General features: G+C 41.3%; 1 protein-coding gene across 1 annotated transcript; it reads left to right on the top strand.

The window, feature by feature from the left end:
- Positions 1-16,614: 16,614 nt before the first annotated feature.
- On the top strand, positions 16,615-25,951 carry LOC131257932 (oligopeptide transporter 5-like). Its single transcript, XM_058258902.1, has 6 exons — positions 16,615-17,057; positions 17,703-17,800; positions 19,072-19,644; positions 20,134-20,398; positions 23,989-24,171; positions 25,177-25,951. Exons 1-6 carry the CDS (start codon positions 16,683-16,685, stop codon positions 25,795-25,797), a joined length of 2,115 nt encoding a protein of 704 aa, XP_058114885.1. The 5' UTR covers positions 16,615-16,682; the 3' UTR covers positions 25,798-25,951.
- Positions 25,952-26,317: the final 366 nt, after the last annotated feature.

Genomic DNA, 26,317 nt, shown 5'->3' with positions numbered 1-26,317 from the left:
TCAAGTGTAAATCGGGTGTTGGTTGGAAAGTATTGCCCTAGAGCATGTTTTTAAGACTTGGTGCGACTCAGATGAATCTGGTATTGTGGTCCCAACCCAAAGGGTGGCAATAGTTCAGGTGGCCTGCTTGACTCGGACTTTGTCCGACCCATCTTTTGGGTTGGATGTGCACTTACTAGCTTGGCCCATTATCAATGTCCTCAGGGGTTGGGTTCTGGTTGAAAAACACCAACCCAATGTGACTTTTGGATGAGTTCTGGTTAAGCATATTTGAGTAAGGTTAGGTTGGGTTATGAGATGGGTCTTCTTGAGGATTGGTATGTATAAGGTTAACACTCAACCCGACTCAATGCGCATGATTTGCAACCCTACTTTAACGTCCATGAAACAATACATGTAGATTTCAAGCCCAACATATAAGTGACTGTGCATGAAATGGGCCAATTAAGACCATCTATAAATCTACAATTATTATCATGAATCAACAATGCCAATATATAAACCCTTCCATCAGAAGAACATTAGCAAAAGGAATATCAGTGGGCAAACGGAAAAGGACAAGCATAGCCTATGAAATCCTGGTTTACTGATGAGAACACATCTGACCCAGATTCCACCTCTTCAGAAAATACCTTACTTTATTATAAATTATTTTTAATATCAGTACATCCTAATTCATATATATATATATATATATATATATATATATATATATATATATATATATATATATATATATATCTATAACAAAGATCGAGAAAATGTCTCCTTTTAATTGTCGACTATCAAATAAATCAGAAAATGTTACGAGATTTAGATTAACCGCATTCAGTATAAGCTCAAGACACATAAGTGCTCTAACCATGTTTCGGCTTGTGATCAATCCATAAAAATTCCTATATATATATATATATATATATATATATATATATATATATATATATATATATATAAGTCTTCTGGAAGACTGCAGTGAGTGAGCACCACAGCCTACGCCATCACTTCCCTCAAGGCTTTGGGGTGGTGATGCTGAGTTTGCAGCAGCCCGCAGCATTTTGGAGTAAGATCGTTCTTCGCATTGAAACCCATAACGGTCCCAATAATGACAAGAATAATGAAGATTAGCTTAACCATTGAGAAGGCCATGACGGGCGCGGATTAGATACTGACCATCTCTACAAATGGTTGGACGGTATGGATACAACACACGCATCATGGTGGGGTCCACCGAGCTTGGTGACGTCACTTCAGTAGCGATTTGGCTACGGACCTTGTCAGTATCTAATCCACGCCCGGCCATGACAGAGGGAGCTTTGGACGAGGATGTGGGGTGTATACTACAGAGCCTTTTATATGGAAGATTGAATTAGGTGCCAATTTAGGCGTACCAAACATGGTGCGGTCCTCACCATGGGGCCTACCTTGATGTATGAATTATTTATCTACACCGTTCAAAAGTTTTTTTTAAATAATTTTAGCGTATAAGACCAAGAATTAAGTAGATCCAAACTCAAATGTGAGCTTTACCATAAGAAAACACAATGATTGACTATTAAAATCATTTTGTGGTTCTTAGAAGTCTTTTATGATGATAATATTTTTATTACCCTCATCTATGTTTTATTATATCTTGCAAACAGTTTGGATGGAAAATAAAAGTTTTGATGGACCATGTGATTTTTTAACGGTGGGGATTCATTCAAAAATATTACAATGATATCTGATCCTGTTGAAATTGGATATACTTTATTTTTGGATGCAACCCTAAAATAATTTGAGAAAAATCGATGAACGGTGTGGATATAGGATATATGCATCAAAGTGGGCCCTTCTAAAAAGGCTGCACCGTATTTTGGTGCGGCTGAGGCAGCACTTAATCCTCTCTTGATGCTGAAAATGACCTTCAACCGCTACCATTATTCACATTCCAAAGAATTCAATGGCTTCAGTGCATCCACTATTACCAAGGTGGGTGGGATCCTTAACTGTGGGGCCTAATATGCTGTGTTTATTTACATCCACACCATTAATTCATTTTTCCAGATAAATTTATGTAGGATATTAAAAATCAAGGTTGATTAAGATATTATGTGGACCACTCATAGGAAACAGTGGTGATTGCATTCCCACCATTAAAATAATCTTGGGGGTAATTTGAATTTTTATTTTCCATCCAACCTGATGATAGGATTAAAAAGACATGGATGAATGCATCAGTAAAATATAAGAATATATAATTTTTCTGGCCCACAAGATTTTTTTAATGGTCTTTCATCACAGTTTTTTGTGGTGTGGTTCGTCTTAGATTGAACTTTCTTGAACTTTCGAAAAAAACTATAAAATTAGTTTTAAAGACATATGGACAGTGTGGATTTAGGTAAAATATATCATGGTGGGTCCAAATGTGAGGGATAAACCCACTCCACTGCATCCCTGTATTCACCGAATCTGGGTCTCCCCAAAGAGACTGAGTAGCTGGATGTTGACGCCCAACTTCGCGGAAGTCGATTACGTAGTGAGTTTACCACGGTTAGCGTACTGACTAAACTGTGTGAGGTCCACCATAATTTAATATTTTATCTGATCCGTCTATCCATTTTAAAAGATAATTTTAAGTCTTGAAACCAAAAATTAAGCAGATAAAATTTTCAAATGGATCACACCAAAGGACACATTTGAATTGAACATCTACCATTGAAAAAATTTTGGGAGCCACAGAAGTTTTGGATCAAGCTTATATTTGTTTTTCCCCTTCATCCATGTCTATTTGATCTTATGAACAAGTTGGATGATAAATAAATATAACTGTGGGCATAGCAAAGTTTCAACGGTAGAACTCATTATCTCCACTGTTTCTTGTGGTATGATCCACATGATTTTTGGATATGCTATAATTTTAGGCTCAACCGGTTAAATTAGATGGAAAAACGGATGGACGGCATGGATAGACAAAATACATTCAAGTTGGGTCCAACACGAGTTTACTCAGTAGGATAAGAGCCTACTGAGTAACTCAGTGCGCAATCGGATTTCCACCTTCACATGCACACGGGAAACGGATTGGCTACTCCCCCTGCCACTAGCCAATGGCTACTGGTCGGTGCTCTAGGGGCCCCATCATGATGTATGTGTTTCATTCATGCCGTCCATCTATTTTTCTAGATAATTTTATGGTGTTATGGGAAGATCCAAGTCCCTTAAGTTCCGATGTCTGATGCCAGCTTAATCCTATTAGATACATAAGAGTTAATCTGGAATGGTGGACTGAAGGGAAGGAAGATTCTCGGCTTGACCCTAGTTACACTCCTACTCTAAGGCTGTCAAATAAACAGTACAGTGTGCCTTAGGAAGATTTTAATGGTGGATATCCAATCACTATTGTTCTCCCGTGGTGTGGTTCACCTGAGATTTATATACATCTTAATTTTGGGATCAAGCCCTAAAATAATCGGTAAAAATGGATGAACAACATGGATAAAAGACATACTTCATAATGGGCCCATGGAGCACCAACCACTAGTCACCGGTCCAGTGACAGGGGGAGTAGCCAATCCATTTCCATGTACACCCACCCACTTATAAGTTTATAAATTGGATATAATTGGCCACTCTTTGGTCCACAGCAGCGCCCAAAATAAGCCTGGGCTGGTACGAACTCTGTTTAAACACTGCCCACAAATTATAACTTAGGCTTATAACAAAAGCCCGTAACCAGGAACCCACTTTGCTATAGGATGTGGTGAACCGTTCATCAGGTGTGACCAATCATGTATTACATACGGCAATAACTCCCTTAAAATTCAAAATGGGCGGCGATGATTTCTCTTAGCCCAATTAGCAAATGGGAATAGAGATTCAATGGGTTGTTAAAGCTAGGGCTGAAAGTTGTGCGGGTTCAACCTGACCGACCCGTGACTGACCTGACATTGGGTTGGTCTTGGGCAGGATATATTGGGTTTGGTCTTAGGCTTGGGCCATACAAACACCAACCCGATAAAACTTGGGTTGGGCTCCGGTTGAGGTCTACCCGATCAATATTTAAGTTCCTTATAAATTATTTATAATTGAATGTGGATCAAGGTGTTGATGGCACAGGAAATTCCAATGCTATCGAATTTCATTGGTCCATGTCATTTCCGTTGATTCAAGCTAACAAGATATGCCGGATTTCTCTCCCAAGTAGATCATGTGATACACAATACAACTTTAAAGGAGCAGTTGTCCTATATTTTAGTTTGTTTATTTAGTAAACATGAATTTCTTTATGATAAATAACTACATATATAATTAATAAAATGATAGCTACAAAAAATAATACGTGTATTGAAAATACAATATACTAATGTAATAACAAAAAGTTAGCATATATCTACTTGACCGACCTGGCCAACCCGGCCGAGCCCGCGTTAAGAATTCCCAACGTGAGGTGAGGTTGGGTTGGGTTGGGTTGAAGTATAGGAACCTTGGGTTGGGCTACGGTTGAGCACCAACCCGTCCCAACTCAACCCGCCTGACTTTCAGCCCTAGTTAAAGCATGTCAAGCTCTAGGGACGGTGTTGGTCTTACCATGTCACTACCTTCTATTTTGAATGGGTGCATCGAAAAGTGGTCACAATCATAGACACCACATGTTTGACAGAAAGAGAAAAACTTCTCAATAGTCCATATGCAACATCAGAGTACAGCCCACTTGATATATCAGCAACTTATTTTTCAGGATATTTCCTAAGTAGGCCCCACCTGATGAGTGGCCCGGATCTCACACACATAAGCCAAGTTGTAATCTATGCCACGTTGTATCTTCAATCCGTCCTCGGACAAATGCTATGAATTGCATTATCCTCGGCTAGAGGATATGCAAAGCATATTCTGATTTTCAGTTTATACAGCAAGACCAATGTCTCAATGATCTAGACCGTTGATCGGTTAGGCCAATTGCAGGAAGAATGTGCTCTCCTCTGAACAAGCAAATCGTAGACGTTAGCCATTGATTTTTCTTTTTCCCTAACCGCCCATCTCTCTCAAAAAAGACCTGCCAGATGAATGGCCAGTGATCCAAGCCCTTGATTTTATCATGGCCAACAATGGTCTGCATATCAAGGCACCATTCACGTCAATGCACAATGATCCACCGAACAAGACTACAATCTCAAATCCTCTCGCTCAACACGTGCCAATATAACACGAGTGTGTAATATTCCATCCATTCATCATGCTACCCCACTGTATGCCCGTGAACTGAAAATGAGCTGGTCCATCTGTCAGGCAGACCACAATAAATGTGGATTGCTGGTGTTTTTTTACCTTTTTTAACCATCCCTTTTCCTCCACATCCTCATGGCTCACCCGACAACAGGGCAGCTGATTTTCGGGTCAGGGCAGCTGATTTTCGGGTCACAGCACGTGAACAGCCTGAAATGTCATACACATTCCAATCTGGCTCCCTTTAATCACATACACGTCCAAAAGTTATTAAAACATACTATTCTAGCAAATTCATTTCAAAATATTTAGACGGGAGAATTACAAATTAGTTGCTCTGGAGCTGTTGTTATAGGAGATCATTTTCCTTCCTGATCGCATCGAGGTCCACTCAGAGTTTGTCCAAAGCTCCGTGAGTCCATGGCCGTGAGCTTTTCTTCCTACTCAGTTGCTTCCTTCAAGCTTTGTCGGTGGCAAGGATCTGTTCAAAGCTGTGGTGGATGGTGGTTAGAAGCCTATTATGTTGGGGGACCGCGGAAGCATATAGAGATGAATCAAACAAAGTATTCCAATTGCACAACCAAGTCCAATCACAAACACTCCGAATTTAATGTGAAAAAATCATAATACAAAATGACAAAAATATACTATGAAAGTAAAAAATTACAAGAGATAAATTAATTACCCTATTGGAATTAGCCTCAAATCTCCCTTACAAGCCCTTGAAACTCTTTTGGAACGAATTAGAAAGCCTCGAAATCTTTGTGATACCACCCTAAACCTGATTATACTCATATATATATGAGAATCACATTCAAATTATAAAACAAATCCCATACTTACGCAACTCTACATAACTCTAAGCAACAGTTCAATGACACTACGATGGCACTTCAATGGTATCGACGGACTATCGATGGTGTTGAAGATCTTCTATGTCATCGAACTAAACTCCAAAACGTTCTAGTAATAAAACATGGATTTTTCAGATTTTTTCGATGACATCTCGATGGAACTTTGTTGGCATTGATGGCATTGAACCCCATTGATGGCATCGAGTCGGACACTACAAAGTGTCCTGCAACAACATAGAAATTTTTAGATTTTCTCAATGGTATCAAGCAGTTGTCGATAGCATCAAACAATTCTCGATGACATCAAATGGTCTGTTAGATTTTCTCAATGGTATCAAGCAGTTGTCGATAGCATCAAACAATTCTCGATGACATCAAATGGTCTGTCGATGGCATCGATAGACCCTATTGTTGAAAGATTTGAGACATCAACAATATATTAAGCCTACCACGGGTTGGATTGGGCTTTGTAATTTTTATTTTTTCTGGTCTAATATGTCGTTAGACTCAAGCGGGAATTCATGTCTCATTTAGTAAAAGGGTCACGCTCAAGTTAAGCCAGGCACAACCCAACACATCCCGAACCTAATGGCAACCTTGCTCAATACTGTATTTCATGTTGGATGGTTGTGTTCGTGGGCTCATAAGTAGGAAAGGCAATCATCACAACGATCCGCCAGCCATCGAGTAGGATGTTTCACATGTTTGACAAGATCTTGCTGGTACAAACCCATCGTGCAAAAGCTATTTGAGCACAATAGTTTGAAAAACACACACACTTGCACACACATATAGAGAAGGAGAGTGGAATGCTCACCAGCGCACCTTCTTATGTGAGCACCCATGCACACCTTTGCACACATGTCATGGGAACAAAATCTAAATAGCCCAAGTGATACACCACCACTTGAAACTCTACGGACCCAACTTTCAGCCTGATACAAAACTCTAGTGGGCCATAGCAAAGAGAAATGCAATTTAAGGGAGAAAATTGCTTCCTTTTGCCATGGCCCACCAGAGTTTTGTATCGGGCTGAAAGTTGGGTTTGTGAAGTTTCAAGGGGTGCCACAACATGTTTATCATTCAGATTTTGTGCCTAAGACACGTGTGTAAAGGTTCACATGGGTGCTAGCATAGGAAGGTGCATAGGTCAGCATTCCTCTATGTGTGTATGTGTATGTGTGTAAAGAAAATACGTGAGTTTAAAACCATTTTGAAACTGTTCTGAATTTTAGAAATGGCCTTTAGAAATGTTCTAAACCATTTCTAATTTTGGGAACATTATTTTAAGAACGGTATTTTTCCTTAGTTAGGAATGGTTTCGATATTTAGGAAGCACCCGTAAAGGTTTGAGAAGTGACAATAAAAGCCCTGTAACCACCAACATAAACCAGTAACTTCTTCTTTTTGCATATTGGAACCTAGTGGGGTAATTATGTTGATGATTCTTCAACTGCCTAGATGCATAAGCAATCACTCTTCTAGTATACATACTAACCTTAGGTGGGAAGCATCTATATACACCAGGAACTTTTCACCGAGAAGTGTCTGTACACACCACGAACTTTTCCCCTTATGTGAGAATAGTTAGTATTGGTGCTAAGGATAAACAGTTCTTCAAGTTCATAAATGCTCTTTCATAATCGTCATCCCATAAATTTTAACATACATTCTTACAATTCCACTTCACACATCACATAACTAACTAAATTAAAATACTTTATTTAAAACTACCAATTTGCCAATCGCATCATCATTTAATTATAGGGGGACAAGCTCCCCATGGCCACATCATCAACAAACCATGGGCATAACTTGCCCACCGCGTCAATACTCAGCCAAGGGCACAACCTGCCCACCATACCAACTACCAACCAGGGGGAAAGGACTCCGCTAACAAACTGCGGCAGCAAGGGGTAGAAGGAGCCCATCTATTACACCATGAAGGGGCCAGTCAGGGATTGGTTCGATATTAACCTTCCGTCACAACACCAGATTGAGGAGCCAAAAGAGGTCCAATGGGTGGTAAGTGACCCTGGGGGACTGAGTACGATTCAGATCTCGAACCTGCTCAAGCAAAGATCATGTTCATTAGGCCGGACCATGATCCTCCACCCGTCTCGTTAACCCATGTCTCCAAGGGAAGAAGCGCGAGGTCTCAATTAGTCAGTTATTCCCCTAGCCATTGAATAAGTCGGCAAGTCATCCAAGACATCTGCCTTAAAAAATGCTTCTTTAAACAACATTTGACACTTTAAGCCATGTCAAGACTAGTAATGGTTTGCGATACTGGCCTACTCAGGGTCTCTCATGATCCAAAAATTCATTTAAAAAATAAAATAAAATTTCAAGATTAAAAAACATTGGAAATTTTAACTTTTCAAGATACCAAAAAATCAAAAAACTTTTCAAAACAGGTATGCAATAATGTGCCAGGTCTATCTGTTGTGCTACATTAATTGAAGATCAAATTTTATGACTTTGACATTGAGTTAGACTTTAAATTCATGGATTTAGATGAAATCCAGACTAAGAAAGATGCTGACAGACTTCCAAGCTAGATGATCTCCTAACCATACATGTTGGACCACACAACATGGACGGATAATATTTTTTATCCCATAGTTTAAAATCCGTATCAACCATCACACTCTACCAGAGCTTCAAAGCTGTTCTCTTTCTCCAATATAAGGTAGGGCCTGGCTCCCGAGGTCCAGCGTTTGGTAAATGATGGTTACTCATCCTGGCCGGCATTGTCTAACTATCCGGAATGTCGAAATCAACGTCACATTTTGTTGGACGGATCATATCTCTAAAATCACACTGATCAAGCAAATAATAACAATCCAATTGATGTGTCCAAATTCAATGGGAAAACCAGTTGTCCACTATTATATTTCTAGTGTAATTTTTGGGTTACGCTCCATCCACCGTTCGGTACATCAATTTGGTCTGGATTTTCGTACCATTATTTCATATGTAAGGTTGCAAAGCCACCGCCATCTTTTAAACGGAAGGCGGTAAACTAACATAGGAAGGTCGCAGCAAAAGGGCGTATGCTAAAGAGGTCTGCTTGTGTAAGTCCCAATGTTTTGAGGATACATCGGGACCCTTCAAATATAGGTCATTTTCCAATGATCCAAACCGTTTATGAGATGAGTTTTACTTTGTACGGTGGAAATTTAACAAATAAAACCATTCAGTTGGATAACTTCGACCCTTTGATAATTTGGCTGTTTGATTTCGAACGTGAACGGTCACCTAAATCTTCGTATGATCAAAGTGTTTAAGAATCTGATCCAAGATTTTATATTTTATTTTATTTTATGGATATCCCTCTTGTAAGGTGTGTCCTACCAAATAAACGGTTTGGATCATTAAAGAAACCCTAATCCAACGGCTAAAGTGGCGATCTATCTAAACCGTTTATATAGAATCTTTTCGTATGCTTATGAAATGGTGAATCCGACGTAATCCAACGTCGTTATATAGAACCTTTTCTTTCTCAAATGAGGGAAAGTAAACGGCACGGATTCAGTCACGTCATGATGTGACGTTGTTCCATCAGGCCTTTTCCATCGCGGCCACCTCCATGTATTTTTTGTATATCCACGCCGTCCATTCATTTTTCCAGATCATTTAAAATTATTGACCCAAAACTCAATCAGATTTAAATTTAAAATGGACCACACCACAAGAAACAGTATTTATTAGCTATTAAAAATATTCTAGGGCCACAAAAGTTTTGAATTAAAGTGATATTTATTTTTATCCCTTCGTTCAGATCTGTGTGACGATATCAAGAGATTGCATGGCAATTCACATTACAGTGGGCCCTAGGAAGTATTTAATGGTGAGTGTTCAATGAGAACTGTTTCGTCCGGTGTAGTCCATCTGTGATTTTAATAAGTTTTAAATATTTTCTCGTAAGACCCAAAATATCCGGAAAAATCGATGGACGGCTTAGATATATAAAATATTCATTGAGGTGGGACAACATACAAGACCTCAGGTGTTCCGTCAGATTCCGACTTTAATGAATCCGCATCCAAAAGATCTATAAATACGTATTTCGTCCCACTCTCTCCATCCTTCAGCACTGATGGCAGTCGCCATGGAGCCTGCTTCACCAACAGATGGTAAAAACGTCTCTCACTCTCTCTCAATAACCAGTTGTACGCAACAACACTTTCTTTTCTTGTACCCTTTTTGTTCTTCAATTCTGCCATTGGAGATATGGTATGTTTTGAGGGTTAATTAATTGCTAGTAAAAAATGGATGTAGGTGACTACTTCTCATTTAATAGTTTATAGTATTTATGGCATGTTTTTCATAGTAGTATATAAGGAGTACTGGTTACAAAACAATTACATACATATGTCCTCATACATACAAACATAGAGTCTTTGTATAGAGGGATGTGGCCCACGTGAGCTTTGAATCTGCCTGATTGTTGGCGTCCTGTCTTATTGTAAGGTTGAGAAACTGAAGGATGGAGTGGATTTCTCATGGACATCTCTGTGGGCCCCACATAGCTTCTGACCACAGGAACTTCCTGTGGCTCGAGGCACAGGCTATCCGTATACTAAATAAAGAAGGGATGTAGACATACGTACATGCATTTACATATGTATTTACGTGGATATGCATCATACGTAGGGATGTACAAAGAGTCAAAGAGTAGTAGAGTAGTATAACGGCAACCTCAGGTTGTGGTGATTTTTGGAGTTTTTTTTATACTATTGCAATGTTGGGAAACTAATGGACGGTGTGGATTTCTCACAGGCATCTCTATGGGCCCCACATAGCTTCCGACCACAGGAACTTCCTGTGTACTATATAAAGAAGGGTTGTAGAGATACGTACATGCATTTACATTTGTATTTACGTGCATACACATCATACGTTGGGATGTACAAAGAGTCAAAGAGTAGTAGAGTAGTATAAAGGCAACCTCAAGCTGTGGTGATTTTTGGTGTTTTGTATACTATTGCAATGTTGGGAAACTAATGGACGGTGTGGATTTCTCAAGGGCATCTCTCTGGGTCCCACATGGCTGCCGACCACAGGAGTTTCCTGTTGCCGGAGGCACAGGGAATCCGTGTACAAAATAAAGAAGGGTTGTAGACGTATACATGCATGTACATACGTATTTACATGTGTACGCATCATACGTAGAGTGCATGTGCATGTGGACCGCCCATCTTTTAAACGTTGGTGTGGAGTGTCTGTTTTGTGAAGAAAATCACTTTGAACACAACCCTATCTCTCTGATTTTTTTAGTATCAATCCGATGTGAAAATGAGAAACAAATCAATGGTCCATATTCTAAGTGGAGAATCGATTGAGGTTTTGTGTACAATGTTTCAATGGTGTTGTTTTTCTTACCTTTGGATGCCAAAGGTAAGGTCCAACTGTTGGATGGTCTGGATTTGGCATCAGTATGATGGACGCGCAGCAAAGCTCCTCTTGAAATTTAGAGGTGCATTATCAAAGAAAAGAGGATAAAAAGGAGAAAAATCAAGAGACGCGCAACATGCATGGCTATGCACTTGCGTTGCATGCTCATTAAGTTTGGACATCCGAATATCCACTCTGGACTCCTCTCAGAGGAGAGATAAAATAGAAATAAATTCTAATAAAATTTTAAATAATTTGATTTATAATTTTAGAAAAAATGAGTTTACAGTTCCTTTAAATAACGATATGAACCCTAGCAAGAATTTTTAGAATCAAACTATAGAATTGCTATAAATAGTAAACTTACTATCTATAGATGATCATGATTTCCATTAGACCTCTTAGTTTTCGGTAGTGTCCTATTTAGCTTAACCATCTTATTGTCCTAAATTTTTTAAGCACTTTCATGTCGGACACAACTCTTAAACACAATGGATCAAAAGTTATGACCGATCGTACTAAAATTTATTATAAATAGTAAAAATGGAAATAAAATGAATTTTCGACAATCCATATTATGGAATCTCACAAATTCAAGGTGGGCAACCTCATGTAACAGGGTTGGGTGGCTAAAGTATTTTCTCCTACCCAAAATCATATATAGTATGTTGAATAACTCACCGTACTTTTCAAGATATGCATGTTTTAAGGTTTTGATGACGTTTTGGATCACTTCCACCTCTGGGCCTTCTCTAGTCCATCCTGGACATGAAATTGTCGGAGACCCACTCTACGTCAATATACTTCACCAGGGATATATAATCTCAACCATCTGATTGCTTGTTAAGCTTTGATAAAATTGATTTTAACCATCCATGTGGTGGGCACCCATTGGACTGCTATGATCGTCCAATTTGGATCCAAAAATGATCCATGGAATGGTTGGTTAGGATTCATGCATGTATGACCATGTATTGTTGTCTGCTTGTGAGTATAAAGTTCCAGCCGGCTGGATTTAGTTCTTCTTCCATAAAATTTTAAAAAATAATAATAAAGAAGAGGAGAAGAATCTTGGGACAATGACGCACGGCTGCCTACGGCTCATTCAATCCTAAAAGAAGCCAGCTTTTTAAACTTTTTGTACTTAAACCTTTCCTACGTTGTATTTTGAAAAGGACAATACGGGTTTGATTTTTGCATCGTCTCGCACATCTCCCTCCGCCCGAAAATCATTTCCCTCCAAATCCACTCTCTCCCATGGAAACCATCTCTCCTGACATCCTCTCTTTTGGAAAGAAAAGTTTGTGAAAGAAAATAAGAGAGAACGTGGATATGCCTAGTGTGGCACACACCACTGATGTGGCAAAGTTGTGGGCCCACCGTAATATATTTGTTATATACACACTATCCATCCATTTTGCCAGATCATGATAAAGGCATGAACCTGTAAATGAGGCAGATCCGACGCTCAGGTGGACCACACCAAAAAAAATATAAAAAAAAAATAGTGGGGATTGAATGCCTACCATTGGAAACTTGTTGGGGGCTACAAAAATTTTGGATCAAGCTGATATTTATGTTTTCCCTTCATTTATGTTTGTGAGACCTAATGAACTGGTTGGAGGGCAAATAAACATCATAGTTGCCCTAAGAAGGTTTCAATGGTAGGGGATTATTGTTTGTGGCATGGTCCACTTGAGCTTTAGATCTGCCTCATTTTAAAGCTAGTCTTCAAAAGGAGAGAGAGAGAGAGAGAGAGAGAGAGAGAGAGAGAGAGAGAGAGAGATGGTGTGGATATAACATATAGATCATGGTGAGGCCCATAGAACTTTGTGAGGTCAACACACCACTAGGGTTGACTACCAAGTGATGCAATTTGAGTATAGAGAGGGGGTGGATTAGATGCTGGGTGGTCTGTCCGCTTTAATGCTCAAGTAGATTCAAATCTCAAGTGGTTCATACCACAAGAAATAATAGTGAGTCAAAATAGTCCAGCCAACCTCGGCCCAAATTATTCATGCAGAGTCCACCCCAAGCTTGGCCTGGGCTGGCCCGAGCCCAGCCCAAGCCCAAAGTGTGCCCACATTGAGTCTACTCTATAGAGCCACCATGATATATGTGTCTTATCCACTCCGTCCATGTATTTTACAAGCTCTTTTCAGGGCATGATCCAAATTTGAACATATCTGAAGCTGAAGTGGACTACACCATAAGAAATAGTATGTATTGAACACCTAGCATTTAGAACATATTAAGGGTCAGCTATCCTTCATCCACATTTTTTAGGAAGGAAATGCTCCAGCTGATGAGCTGGCCCGCATGGGTAGCGAATCGCAAATCTCGGCTTTCTTCCCTTCCTTGGCCTCGCTCCCGGCTCCGATTAGAGGCTTGGTGTTTCTTGATGAGGTTGGCCTTGGCTCGCTGAGGCTCTCCAAATCTTCTGCTGATCCGGTTCCTGTTCAGCCCTGAGTCAGCACTTGTGCCTCTCTGCTTCATCTTCTTTTCCTTGTTGCTTTCTTTGTTTGCCCCATATGATAGGCGGATCCCTCTACTTTTTGTTGGGCCCACCTGAATTCACTGTACAGCTTTTTCGCCTTGTGAATGAATTTAGGTGGCTCTGTTTCCACCTTTCCTTTTTTTTTTTTAAAAAAAAAAAAAAGCTACTATTTGTGTTTTCCTTTCATCCATGTCTGTGAGACTTATGAACAGGTTAGATGACAAATAAATAACACTGTGGGCCCTAGGCCCTAGGAAGGTTTCAACGGTGGTTGGTAGTATCCTTATTGTTTCATATGGTGTGGGCCACTTGAGCTTTTGGTATGCTTTAATTTTGAGCTGGTGCCCTAAAGTGAGCTGGTAAAATGCATGGACGGTGTGGATAAGATATACACATCATGTTAGGCCTCACGGAGTTTAGTGAGCGTGCAATCTTCATCCCTTGTAAAGGAAAAGAATGTGAGTTTTGGTGGGAACAGTCGAGTGTACTTAGAGCTGGGCAGGGCACGGGACGACTTGACTCGTCTGATTCGATCCAACCGAGTGTGAGTCAATTCAAATCGAGTTAACTTCGTCAAATCCGAACTCAAACTGCGTCGAGTTCGAGTCACCCAGTAACTTAGACTCAACTCGACCCGAAATCCAACTCGGTACTGACTTGACTTGATTCGAAACTCAACTCATACATATATATTTTTTAAAAAAATTTAAAAAAAAAAAAAAAAAACTAGGTTTTGAGCTGATGGATAGTTTGCAATTCTGGCATGTGAGTATAGGTTTTGAGTTGTGATTTTAGCCCATTGATACCCACTGCACCTAACCTGACTCAGTAGTTATGACCGGGTTGGACTCGGTTCGGATTAGTCCAGGCCAGACTTGAACTCAAATCGGGTCAAGCATGCTGGACTCGGTACCGAGTCGGATCAAGTTTGGGTTAGGCCTATTTCAAAACCGGATTGAGTCGGATCATCCCTAACTCAGTCTGACTCGACTAGATGCCCAACTCAGTGCATGTTGTTGTGAGAGAGGTGGAAATATTCGGTGCAGCTGCAGAGAGAGAGAGAGAGAGAGAGGCCTCTCCCAAGGTAAGCCACGCCTGGAAGCCCAACGGGCCAACCCAACTCATTAATACCCCTGCTTCCTTGCATCCCTCTCTCCCAAGGTAAGCCACGCTTGGAAGCCCAACGGGCCAACCCAACTCATTAATACCCCTGCTTCCTTGCAATAAGGGATGCGGTTTGGTTGGTGACGCCAACACCAGCCAGCTAGTTGTGTGACTTAAGGTTTCAACAGTGCAAGTTTATATCCCACTGTTTTCTATTATGTTCCACTTAAACTTTGGATCTTCCTCATTTTTGGGCCCAAGATCTATAATGTGATGGAAAAAATATTGGATGGATGGAGTGGATAAAACACATGCATCATGGTGGGGCGTACATAACCTTTACACCAGCTAGTTGGCCGGTGTTGCCATCACCACCCAAACCACGTTATAGAATATTAGAGTTAGGCATCGAGTCGAGTTGGACTGAGTTAGGGATAACTCAACTCGATCCGGTTTTGAAATAAGCCTAACCCGAACTCGATCTGACTTGATACCGAGTCTAGCATGCTTAACTCGATCCGAGTCCGGTGTGGCCAGAACTGATCCGGACCGAGTCCGATCTGGCCAGAAGTACTGAGTTGGATTGAGAGATGAAGGAGGGAGAGACTGAGAGAGTGGAGAGGAGAGAGAGGAGGAGGAGGAGAAGGGTGATCGTGGTGGGTGGTTGCCGGGCTTGGAAGATGACGAGGATGAGGGAGGGAGAGACTGAGAGAGTGGAGAGGAGAGAGAGGAGGAGGAGGAGAAGGGTGATCGTGGTGGGTGGTTGCCGGGCTTGGAAGATGACGAGGATGAGGGAGGGAGAGAGGGAGGTCATGCTTGGAAGATGAGGACGATGAGGGAGGGAGAGAGAGATTTTGGGATCAGGTCGGGGTAGCACGCAATAGGTAGGGTTAGAGAGTCGGGTTTCGAGTCGAGTCATGTCTAACCAAATCGAGTTTCGGGTCGAGTTACTAGGTAACTCAAACTCGACTCGGTTTGGGCGAAGCCTACTTGGTTCGGACCGACTCACCCATTCAATTCGGGTCGAGTCGAATCCGAACAAGTCGGACGAATCGAGTTAGCTGGAACTAGTCATCCAGTCAAGGGTTCAAGTACCCATAGGTGTTGAAATTCCACTAGCGTCAGTGTGCAGGGTGTGTTTGCGTGTGTGTGTGTGTGTTTTTTTTTTTTTTGTTTTTTTTATCCGGTGCCCACCTCTACAGAAGATCCTTGTAGTATGGTAGTAGCCTTTTAATCAAACGATGTCTGTACTTGTATTATCAGCTGACTGTTTGTAGTACACTGATCAAAGGGTCAGCATCTTCCATGTTCGGATGATTTCGTGGTACCCTTCATCCATTTTGGGACCATGCATTCAATAGTCTGCATCACCAAACCATGGACCGCACTTGCACGGATCAGTCTTATCAAGACCGTTGATCTGTCTCTAATCAACGAGATTAACACTGAACTCGTTCATCTGTCTTTAATCGAATAGAATAATTAATCCATTGATCTTATCAAAAAACTTCATAATCCATTGATCATGACCGTTGATCTGTCTCTAATTTCATGCAGAAGAAGAAATCAATGACAGTCCGATCGATGAGGTCCGCCGCACTGTCCCAATTACTGACGATCCAACGATGACAGCCATGACGTTTCGAACATGGGTCCTTGGCATTGCATCATGTGTCCTTCTATCCTTCGTGAACGCGTTCTTCGGCTACAGACAGAACCAGCTTTCTATAACATCTGTCACAGCTCAGATAATCGTTTTACCAATCGGGAAGCTGATGGCAGCCGTTCTACCGACCAAGCCCATCTATGTCCCGTTCACCAAGTGGTCATTTTCTTTGAATCCTGGACCGTTCAATTTGAAAGAGCACGTCCTCATTACCATCTTCGCCAATTCAGGCGCAGGTGGGGTCTACGCTATCGGAATCGTCACCATTGTTAAGGCATTTTACTTCAGGAATATAAATGCGTTTGCAGGATTTCTGTTAGCCCAAACAACCCAGGTGAGCTGCTTGTTATTCTTGATTTTTTAAACTTATCCAAAACGTATTTGAAATATTCAAATCATCAAGTGGGAGACAGGTTGTTTTGTAGAACCTGGCCCACTGATGAACTGACCTGACTGAACTTTTGGGCCGGAAGATCTAGACATGTGGTCCACTTGATTTAGATATGGCTTTCTCTCCTTGTGGAGTATATGGCTGGGAATTGCGAAGTGTTACTAATGTTCCCATTTGATAGAGGTGAGGTCCATGAGCTGGTGATCGAGACCATTGATTTGATGGACTTAAGTGATACAAGATGCCCCAATTATCTCCTTAATTGGAAGATCGCAACCCTATGGGAATGGTTTTATAAAAAATAAAAAAAAGCCAACGAAAATTCTAAAACAACTCAAAAAATTGAATGGGTAGATCTTCCTGATGTGTACCAAATGATGGATGGCTTGGATCTTTGACAGTTTGCTGGGGTTGTAGTTTATGAACGACTCATTGGGTAGGTAACTGGTATAAGATTTTGGGGGCCTCACATCCATGGATGTCCTCAAGCGTATTAACAATGTAGCCCACCTGATGAAAATTTTACAGGTGGTAGATTATTAATTGAACGGTGGAAATTTAATGGGATACTGTGATTGGAATGTGTAGATGCTGGGATATGGATGGGCTGGTCTCTTTAGGAAGTACCTGGTTGAATCTCCTCATATGTGGTGGCCCAGTAACCTTGTTCAAGTCTCCCTCTTCGGGTACTCTCTCTCTCTCTCTCTCTCTCTCTCTCTCTCTCTCTCGTCCAATTCACACCAACGTTGATAATCTTTTTACTGTGACCTATAGCCCATCAGATGGACGGCTAAGAGCACTGGAATCTCATAAAGAACATGAATGTATATCAGGCTAAAGAGAGGTTTCCTACTCTCACTTGTGAGTCTCGCCACTCGTAAGGTGTTATGTTGTGAGACATTTAAGCTGTCCATCAGGTGGGCCAACCATCATGTGAACTCATTATGACACTTTCTGCTGTCTGTTTGCTGTCTACATTATGGACTCATTGAATGATGTAGAGCGGGTCGCCAACACTTTCATTTCTAAGATGGACTAGAGAAAGCTGAACCGGAGGCATAAGTGATCCGGACCATCAGAACCTTAAAACAAACAGATTTCGAAAACTGGAATGAATTATTCAATGTACCATATATGATTTTAGGTAGGAAAAGCTACTTTAGCCACCCAACCCACTATGCCTGTTTACCCACGCTGAATTTGCGAGATTCAATCAAATCAATGGTTGAAAATCCATTTTATTTTCGTTTTTACTATTTATAGTAATTTTTAGTTTAATTATAACTCTTCATCCTTTAAGCTTTAGGAGCTCTGTCTAACATGAAGAGTGCTTCAAAAAATAAAGAGAATAAATGATTAAGGCAATTAGGACACTTATTATTTTTGGCCGAAAATCACGTAGTCCAGTAGGAATCATGAATGTCTATAAATAGTAAGTTTACTATTTATAATAAGTCACAAATTTTAGAGATTTTGAGTTGGAGTTTGATTCCAAAACTTCTTCTAAAGTTTGGTATCACTATTTAAAGGGTTGTAAATTCATTTTTATCATCTATCAACCAAAATTTGAAAATTTAAAATTTATTTCTATTTTCTTATTTTCGCTCATGAATTTGAGTATATCGAGTCCAGATAAGCTCCATCAATTTTGACATGGGTGTGTACTAACCAGCTAACCCAAAAAAAAAAAAAAAAGGCTCCATCGATTTGGAGTAGGTGATCGACCTCATCACATCCACCCCTGCATCATTGAATGAGTACATTGACCTCTTTCATGGGCTATGAAATCATGTCGACCTACTACAAAATCTAGTTAGTTAAAGAACCACTCCAGCACCATCACTTGAAACTCATTATCCAACTAGGAAATTCCAATCAGGGTCTCCTTATGGATGGCTTGGATCTCACACACATCTTTCATGTGGGTCCACTAACACATTGCTTGTGAGATGTGCAGGGCATTGCATGAAGAAGAAAAAAGGCCAAAGGGTGGGCTAACAAGGCTGCAATTTTTCCTAATAGTCATGATATCAAGCTTCGCTTATTACCTTATCCCTAACTATTTATTCCCTTCTATAACCGCTCTCTCTATTGTTTGCTGGATATGGAAGAACTCAGTCACTGCCCAACAGATCGGGGCTGGCAACTCGGGTCTCGGAATCGGGTCTATTGGCCTTGATTGGGCTACCTTATCGGGTTTCACTGGGAGCCCATTAGCCACTCCAGCGTTCGCAATCTTCAACCTATTAATTGGATTTGTGTTGATAGTCTACATCGTCACTCCTATCTCGTACTGGAATAACTGGTACAATGCCAAACGGTTCCCGATCTTCTCACCACACGTGTTCGATGCGTACGGGAACAAGTACAATATCACACGTGTCATTAATCAATCGACATTCAATCTTGACAAGCATGGGTACGATAATTACAGCCAAATACATCTCAGCACTTTCTTCGCCTTCAGTTATGGTCTCAGCTTTGCGACTCTGGGGGCCACTTTGACCCACGTGGCACTGTTTCATGGAAGGTACGTGTCTGATCTTCATGTCGTTGATCCACGTGGACACAGCTTGCTTACTGATAAAAGACATAAACCCATGTAGTCCACATTCCATTTGGAAGTTTCTATGATGGCTATAGGCCTCCCAATGGTCCCCCACTGTTTTATTTGTTGTGGCTGACCTAAGTTATGATTCGAATCCAATTTTGGAATCTAAGATTAACATTAGGTGATACATATAATGGATGGTTTGGATGGAACTCGTAATACGTCACTATGGACCCCACATAGCTTGAACATTACCTTTCAATAAAAGTAAAAGAAGAAAATAACTCCCAGATGTATGATCTAGATCATTAATCTGAGCCATTCATCTGATAAATATCTCTCTTTTGTAGGGACCATGAAAATGGCATTTTTTTGGATGAACTAGATCAATAGCCATGTGTACCGTCCACTCCATATTCTCTTATTTTTGAGATGTGATTAATCCACTCTAATCTTGTTGGTTCACAGCTCCATCTGGCAGCTGACGAGGAAAGCTGTAGGGAAGAGCAGCGATCAGATGGAGGACGTTCATAACAGATTAATGAAAAAGTACAAGCCTGTCCCTCAGTGGTGGTTCCTTGTCATCTTGGTATCCATGATTGCTCTCTCCATCCTCACATGTGAAGGCTTTGGTAAGCAGATGCAGCTTCCCTATTGGGGGATCTTTCTAGCGTGCGCACTGGCTCTATTCTACACCCTACCGATAGGGATCATCACAGCCACTACTAACCAGGTGAGCTTGAATTTGTTGCATTTCATGGTTTTAAGACCAGTACCGTTTGACTGGTTGAGTCGACTCGGAGAGTCACGACCGAGTCAAACCAATTGTCTAAGCAAATACACCACTATTGCTATCAGCAGGCTTGGGCTGCATGTCAGATTGCGATACAGTAACCCTAGATCAAGACTCAGACCCATTGAATGGACGGAGTGGATGTGATTTAGATGCTGGCTTGAAGGTGGGTCTAGAACCGTTCAAACTGGGCCCTTTGGTGGGGTATTAAAAATGGGAAAAGATCAAGTGCAACTCATTTGCACCATATCATGTTGCAATCCCAATGATCAGTCTAAGCATGGATTTAATACTTGGCTACTCAACCTCAACTAGTCTCAAGTCGTGACTTGCACGAGTCTGCACTAAATCAGCCCAACTCAGGTGAGTTGACTAGGATGCCTCACACCTCTGGGGAACTCATAGTGTTGAGCCTGACTAGGGGCCATTTGGCATCTATGCTAGTAAGAGCTTATTTGATTATTCTAAAAAAGTTCTTATGTTTTTTTAATCGACTGTTTGATGAAGTTTTAATTTTAGAGTTTGTTCTTTTATAAACTATAATTATTTTTATTTTATTTTTACGAAATAAGTGATGAGGAGGTCGTTTATTCTTTTAGAGTTTATTTTGCTCAAGCACGTAGACACTTTTTGTTAATTTTTAGACAAGATTCATCCTACTCTCCCCTCGTCTAATTACAATCTTTTTAAGGTGGACCCACGTAATGGGCAACCCATATTGAAGGTGGGGCTCTAAATGGTCCACATCAAGGTGGGCTTACATAATGCATGTTCACTTTGAGGGTGGGCCTTACATGATGGTTGCCACACATCAAAGTGTGGACCCACATGATGGATGGTGGACATTGAAGGTAGCACCACATGATAGAAGGTTGACATTAAAGGTAGACTCACATGATAAATGGCCTATATTGAAGGTTGGGCCCCACATGATGAATGACCCATATTGAAGGTCGGGCCAGATGATGATCTATCCATAGTAAAGGTGGGACCCACATGATGGGTGGCCCACATCAAAATGTGGCCCCACATGTTAGATTATCTACATCAAGTGGGCCCCATATGATGGATGGTCCATAGCAAAGGTGGGACTTGCATGATGGATGGTGGACATCAAAGGTGGGCCCGCATGATGAACGACCCATATTGAAGGTGCCCCCACACAATGAATGGTCCACATCAAGGTGGGCCCACATAATGCACGATTCACGTCAAAGGTGGGCCCCACATGATGGATGATCCACATCAAAGTGTGGCCTAGCATGATGGACCATCCACGTTAAGTGGGCCCCACTTGATGGACGATCCACATCAAAGGTGCGACCCACATAATGGATGGTGGACATTAAAGGTGGGGCCCATGTGATGGGCGGTTGACATCAAAGGGGCCCAATGAACAATTTGTATTCAAGGTGGCCCACATAATGGACTGAGTGGGCCACACATGATGGATGGCCCACATCAAAGTGTGGACTCTCATGATGGACAATACACATTAAGTGGGCCCCACCTAATGGAAGGTCCACATCTAAGGTCTCGCATGATGGACGATCTGCATCCAATTAAAGTAGATTAACATGATGGATTATTGACATAAAAGGTGTACCCCACGTGATGGATGGTGGACATCAAAAGTGAGCGCCTATGATGGACAACCCACTTTGAAGGTGGAGCCCACACGATGGACACATCGGATGTAGATTCCACATGGTAGGTAGTGGACATTGATGTAATGGAGTTGTTGTAATCTTTTAAAATGACATCAATTGGCCATTAAAACATAATAATAATAATAATAATAATAATAATAATAATAATAATAATAATAATTTATTTAAATGTTTTACCAAATGTGCTTATTTCATATACGAGCTTCTTTTGGCTTTAAAAACTTGATTTTACTAAGCGAGCATATTTAAAACAACAACTAGAATATAAAGAGTTTATTAAAATAGCTCTTATTTGAAAAGCTCTTATTCGATTAGAATAGAGATGCCAAATGTATGAGCCCTTAATCTTAATCCGACTCATAGTATTGAACCTAAGAGCGGATTGCATGTGACCCCAAGCATAGAGATATTCTTGTGCTCGAGGCTGTGTGGGACCCACAGAGATATCCTTGACAAATCCACTTCGTCCATCTATTCTAAAAGACCAAAATAGAATAGGATCTAAAAATCAATTGGATCCAAAACTCGTGTTGGCCATATAACATGAAACAGTGGGGTTTGAAAGCCTAGAGGTGACATAAGTTTTGTATCGAGATGATATATGTTCCTACAATTTATATAAGCGGTAATAACCCTATGAACGCTTTCAATGACATGTTAATGTCATGGTCAGCTCCAGGAAGGTTTCAACATTTATGCTCCCACTATTTCATTTGTAGGCCTACTTGAGTTTTGAATTTTTCCTGATTTTTATAATTATATCCTTTCGTGGTCTTCAAAAACATTTGAATAGAGTGGCTTTGTCCTGAACATTTCTATGAGCTACACGGCCCTAGGTACAAAAACATCTAGATAGAGTGGATTTGTCACGAACATTTCTATGAGCCACACACAGCCCTAGGCACAGGCAATTTGCTTCCGTGTCGACTCCCGTAAGTCACAACCCTCTATAGCTAGGCATTAAATCGATTCAGACCAAGCTAGGGCTGACCCAACTCGACCCGGTTTTGAAATAGACCTGACCCAAACTTGACCCAACTCGATATCGAGTCCAAAATGCCTGACCCGATCTGAGTCCGAGTCTGGCCTGGACTAACCTGAGCTGAGTCCAACCCATTCACATGTACCGAGTCAGGTCGAGTGCAATGGGTATCCACAGCTGAAATCACAACTCTTTTTTTAAAAAAAAAAAGAAATTTATTTACACACACGCACACACACCCCCACACACTCACGCTAGTGGAATTTCACCACCTATGGATGCTCGAACCCTTGACCAGGTGTTGAAACTCCTAAGAGTCTACCACCCGAGCAAGAGTAAGGATCCTACCAGAATTGCGGCCTCTCCACCAGCTATGTAGCATCTCATGTGAAACATCAAATCTATGTTTGTTTGTTTTTTTTTTTTTTAAATAATTTATATGTATGAGTTAGGGTTTCAAATCGAGTCATTACTGAGTTGAATTTTGGGTCGAGTTGAGTTGAGTTAATGCGTGACCCGAAGTCAATTTGGTTTGAGTTCGGATTGGACGAAGTCTACTCGGTTCGGATCAACTCACCCACTCAGTTTGGGTCAAGTTAGATCGGGTTTGAACGAGTCCAACGAGTTGAGTCTTGAAATCACCTCAGAGAAAATCAGAATGGTCCAGACATCAGGTAGGCCACAGATACATTTTGTATCAGTCAGTTGGCATCCATTGTTTTCCTACACTGTACTGCATCTGATGGGTTGCTCAGCTAACTTTTTTCTCTATATGATCTTTAAGGTGGGCCACATCTTTATGACAGCTTGGATCTCGTACACTTGCTAAGATTGAAAATTATTGACTTAATAGTTAACCAAACGCTTTATATCTTCAGCAACCAGGACTAAACGTAATAACCGAGTTGATTATCGGGTTCATGTACCCGGGGAGGCCCCTTGCCAACGTGGCTTTCAAGATCTACGGTTATATCAGTATGGTTCAGGCTATCCAGTTACTTGCGGATTTCAAGCTGGGCCACTACATGAAGATCCCTCCAAGATCCATGTTCGTTGCTCAGGTACGTGATCTTTCACCGTTAAATCAGTGGGGCCCATCATTACACGGATTGGACCCCTTTAGTTCTGCCATGCATTTCGTTTCAAGATTACCGCTTGCTAAGTTATTTGGTGCATGGCCCACCATCCAGAACTCAGATCATAATAACGTAGAATCCCAGCAAAACATGGACGCGGATTAGCTACTGAACACCACAGTAGCGAGTGGGCTACTGAAGTGACGTCATCATGTTCTTTGGGCCCACTATGATGTATGTGTTGTATCCACACCATCCATCCATTTGGATAGGTCATTTTATGGCATTTTTCAAAGAATGAGGTAGATCCAAAGTTCAAGTGGACCCCACCACAGAAAACAGTGGGGACAGTGACCCCACCATTGAAACCTTCCTAGGGCCTACCATGATGTTTATGTGAGATCCAACCCGTTTTTAAGTTACCAAATACATGGAATTAGGAAAAACACAAATATCAGCTTGATCGAAAACTTTTGTGGCCAAAAGAAGTTTTTAATGGTAGACGTTCAATCCCCACTGTTTTCTATGGTGGGGTCTACTTTACATTTTTATCTGCCTAATTTTTTCCATCATGCCCTAAAATGATCTCTCCAAAACAAGCACAATCCAGGACTCAGGTGGGCCACACAACATGGAACGGCTGTGAGAGGGAAACCCACCGTTGATTAATTGTGTATGGAGCCCACTATTCCATGTATGTGCAATCTAATCCGTTCACTCGACACCAGGATGAAGGGAATTCCAAGAATCAGGCCACATAAGATTCCTGTTATGTGGCCCAGCTGGGTCCATTTTTGGCCCCCTGGCCAATCACAAGGGAGCGTCTGATGGACAGAGTGGATTCATGCTAAAATTCACTGTGGGTCCCATGCAAATCCCTGACTCGTGCAGATCATGACTCGACTCGAAATGGACCAAGTCGATCAGAGTCGTTGATTCTAAAAACCATGCTAATACATTCCATGCTCTTGTGTTTGTTCACACACTCAGCTGGTAGGTACGGTGATTGCATCTACGGTCTACTTTGGCACTGCATGGTGGCTGCTCACATCCGTCGAAAACATCTGCAACCCTTCATTGCTCCCTGATGGTAGCCCTTGGACATGCCCCGGGTACGACGTTTTCTTTAGTGCGTCCATCATCTGGGGTCTGGTGGGCCCGCTTCGCATGTTTGGCAGCCTTGGCATCTACGAGGCCGTTAACTGGTTCTTTCTCATTGGTGTGATCTCACCCATCCTTGTCTATGCCCTGGCCCGTCTATTCCCCAACCAACGGTGGATATCATTAATCCATATTCCTGTGATCTTAGGGGCCACTGGGAACATGCCACCTGGCCGGGCTGTCAATTACATAACCTACTTTGTTGTAGGCATTCTCTTCAACTTCTATATCTACAGAAAGTTCAGGGATTGGTGGGCCAGGCACAACTACATCCTATCCGCTGGTTTGGATGCTGGAGTTGCTTTGATGGGTGTATTGATGTACGTTGCTCTTCAGGGATATGATATCTATGGGATGAGTTGGTGGGGTCAGGATGCAGATGATCATTGCCCGCTGGCCAGATGCCCCACAGCTCCGGGCATAGTAGTTGAAGGGTGTCCAGTGTTTTGATGGGTGGTGGATGTGTTTATGTGATTAGGTGAATTAACGGTTGGATTTGCATTTGTGTTGATGTTGATTATGCATATGATGATGATGTGCAGATGGATTTGATTAGCCTCGATTGTAATTTTTCTTTTAATATTTTAAAGTGATGGTTGTGAGACGTCATTAAGCACTCTATTTTCATGTTGTTTTTTACTGGCCACCAAAAAGTCACACCTGTCATTTGATCCTAGCCACCGATTAGAATAATCATGAGCTTTTGACCGTTGATCAATGCATTTTCCTCAAACTTCGGCCTTGTAGCTTTCCAATCAATTGCTACGATACAGCGAGTGCCAAGCGTTGTGGGCCTCACATGCACCGTACAGCGAGTGCCAAGCGTTGAATAACGGGAACGGATTGGCTACGCACCCCGCCACCAGCCCCGTGGCTGATGGTCGGTGCTCTGTGGGCCCCACCATGATGTGTGTGTTTCATCCATTTTTACGGATCATTTTAGGGCTTGATCCCAAAAATGAGAGGGATA

Source organism: Magnolia sinica, chromosome 10, assembly GCF_029962835.1.
Source record: "Magnolia sinica isolate HGM2019 chromosome 10, MsV1, whole genome shotgun sequence".
Lineage (NCBI taxonomy): Eukaryota > Viridiplantae > Streptophyta > Magnoliopsida > Magnoliales > Magnoliaceae > Magnolia > Magnolia sinica.
This window is presented reverse-complemented; position numbering and strand designations above follow the sequence as displayed.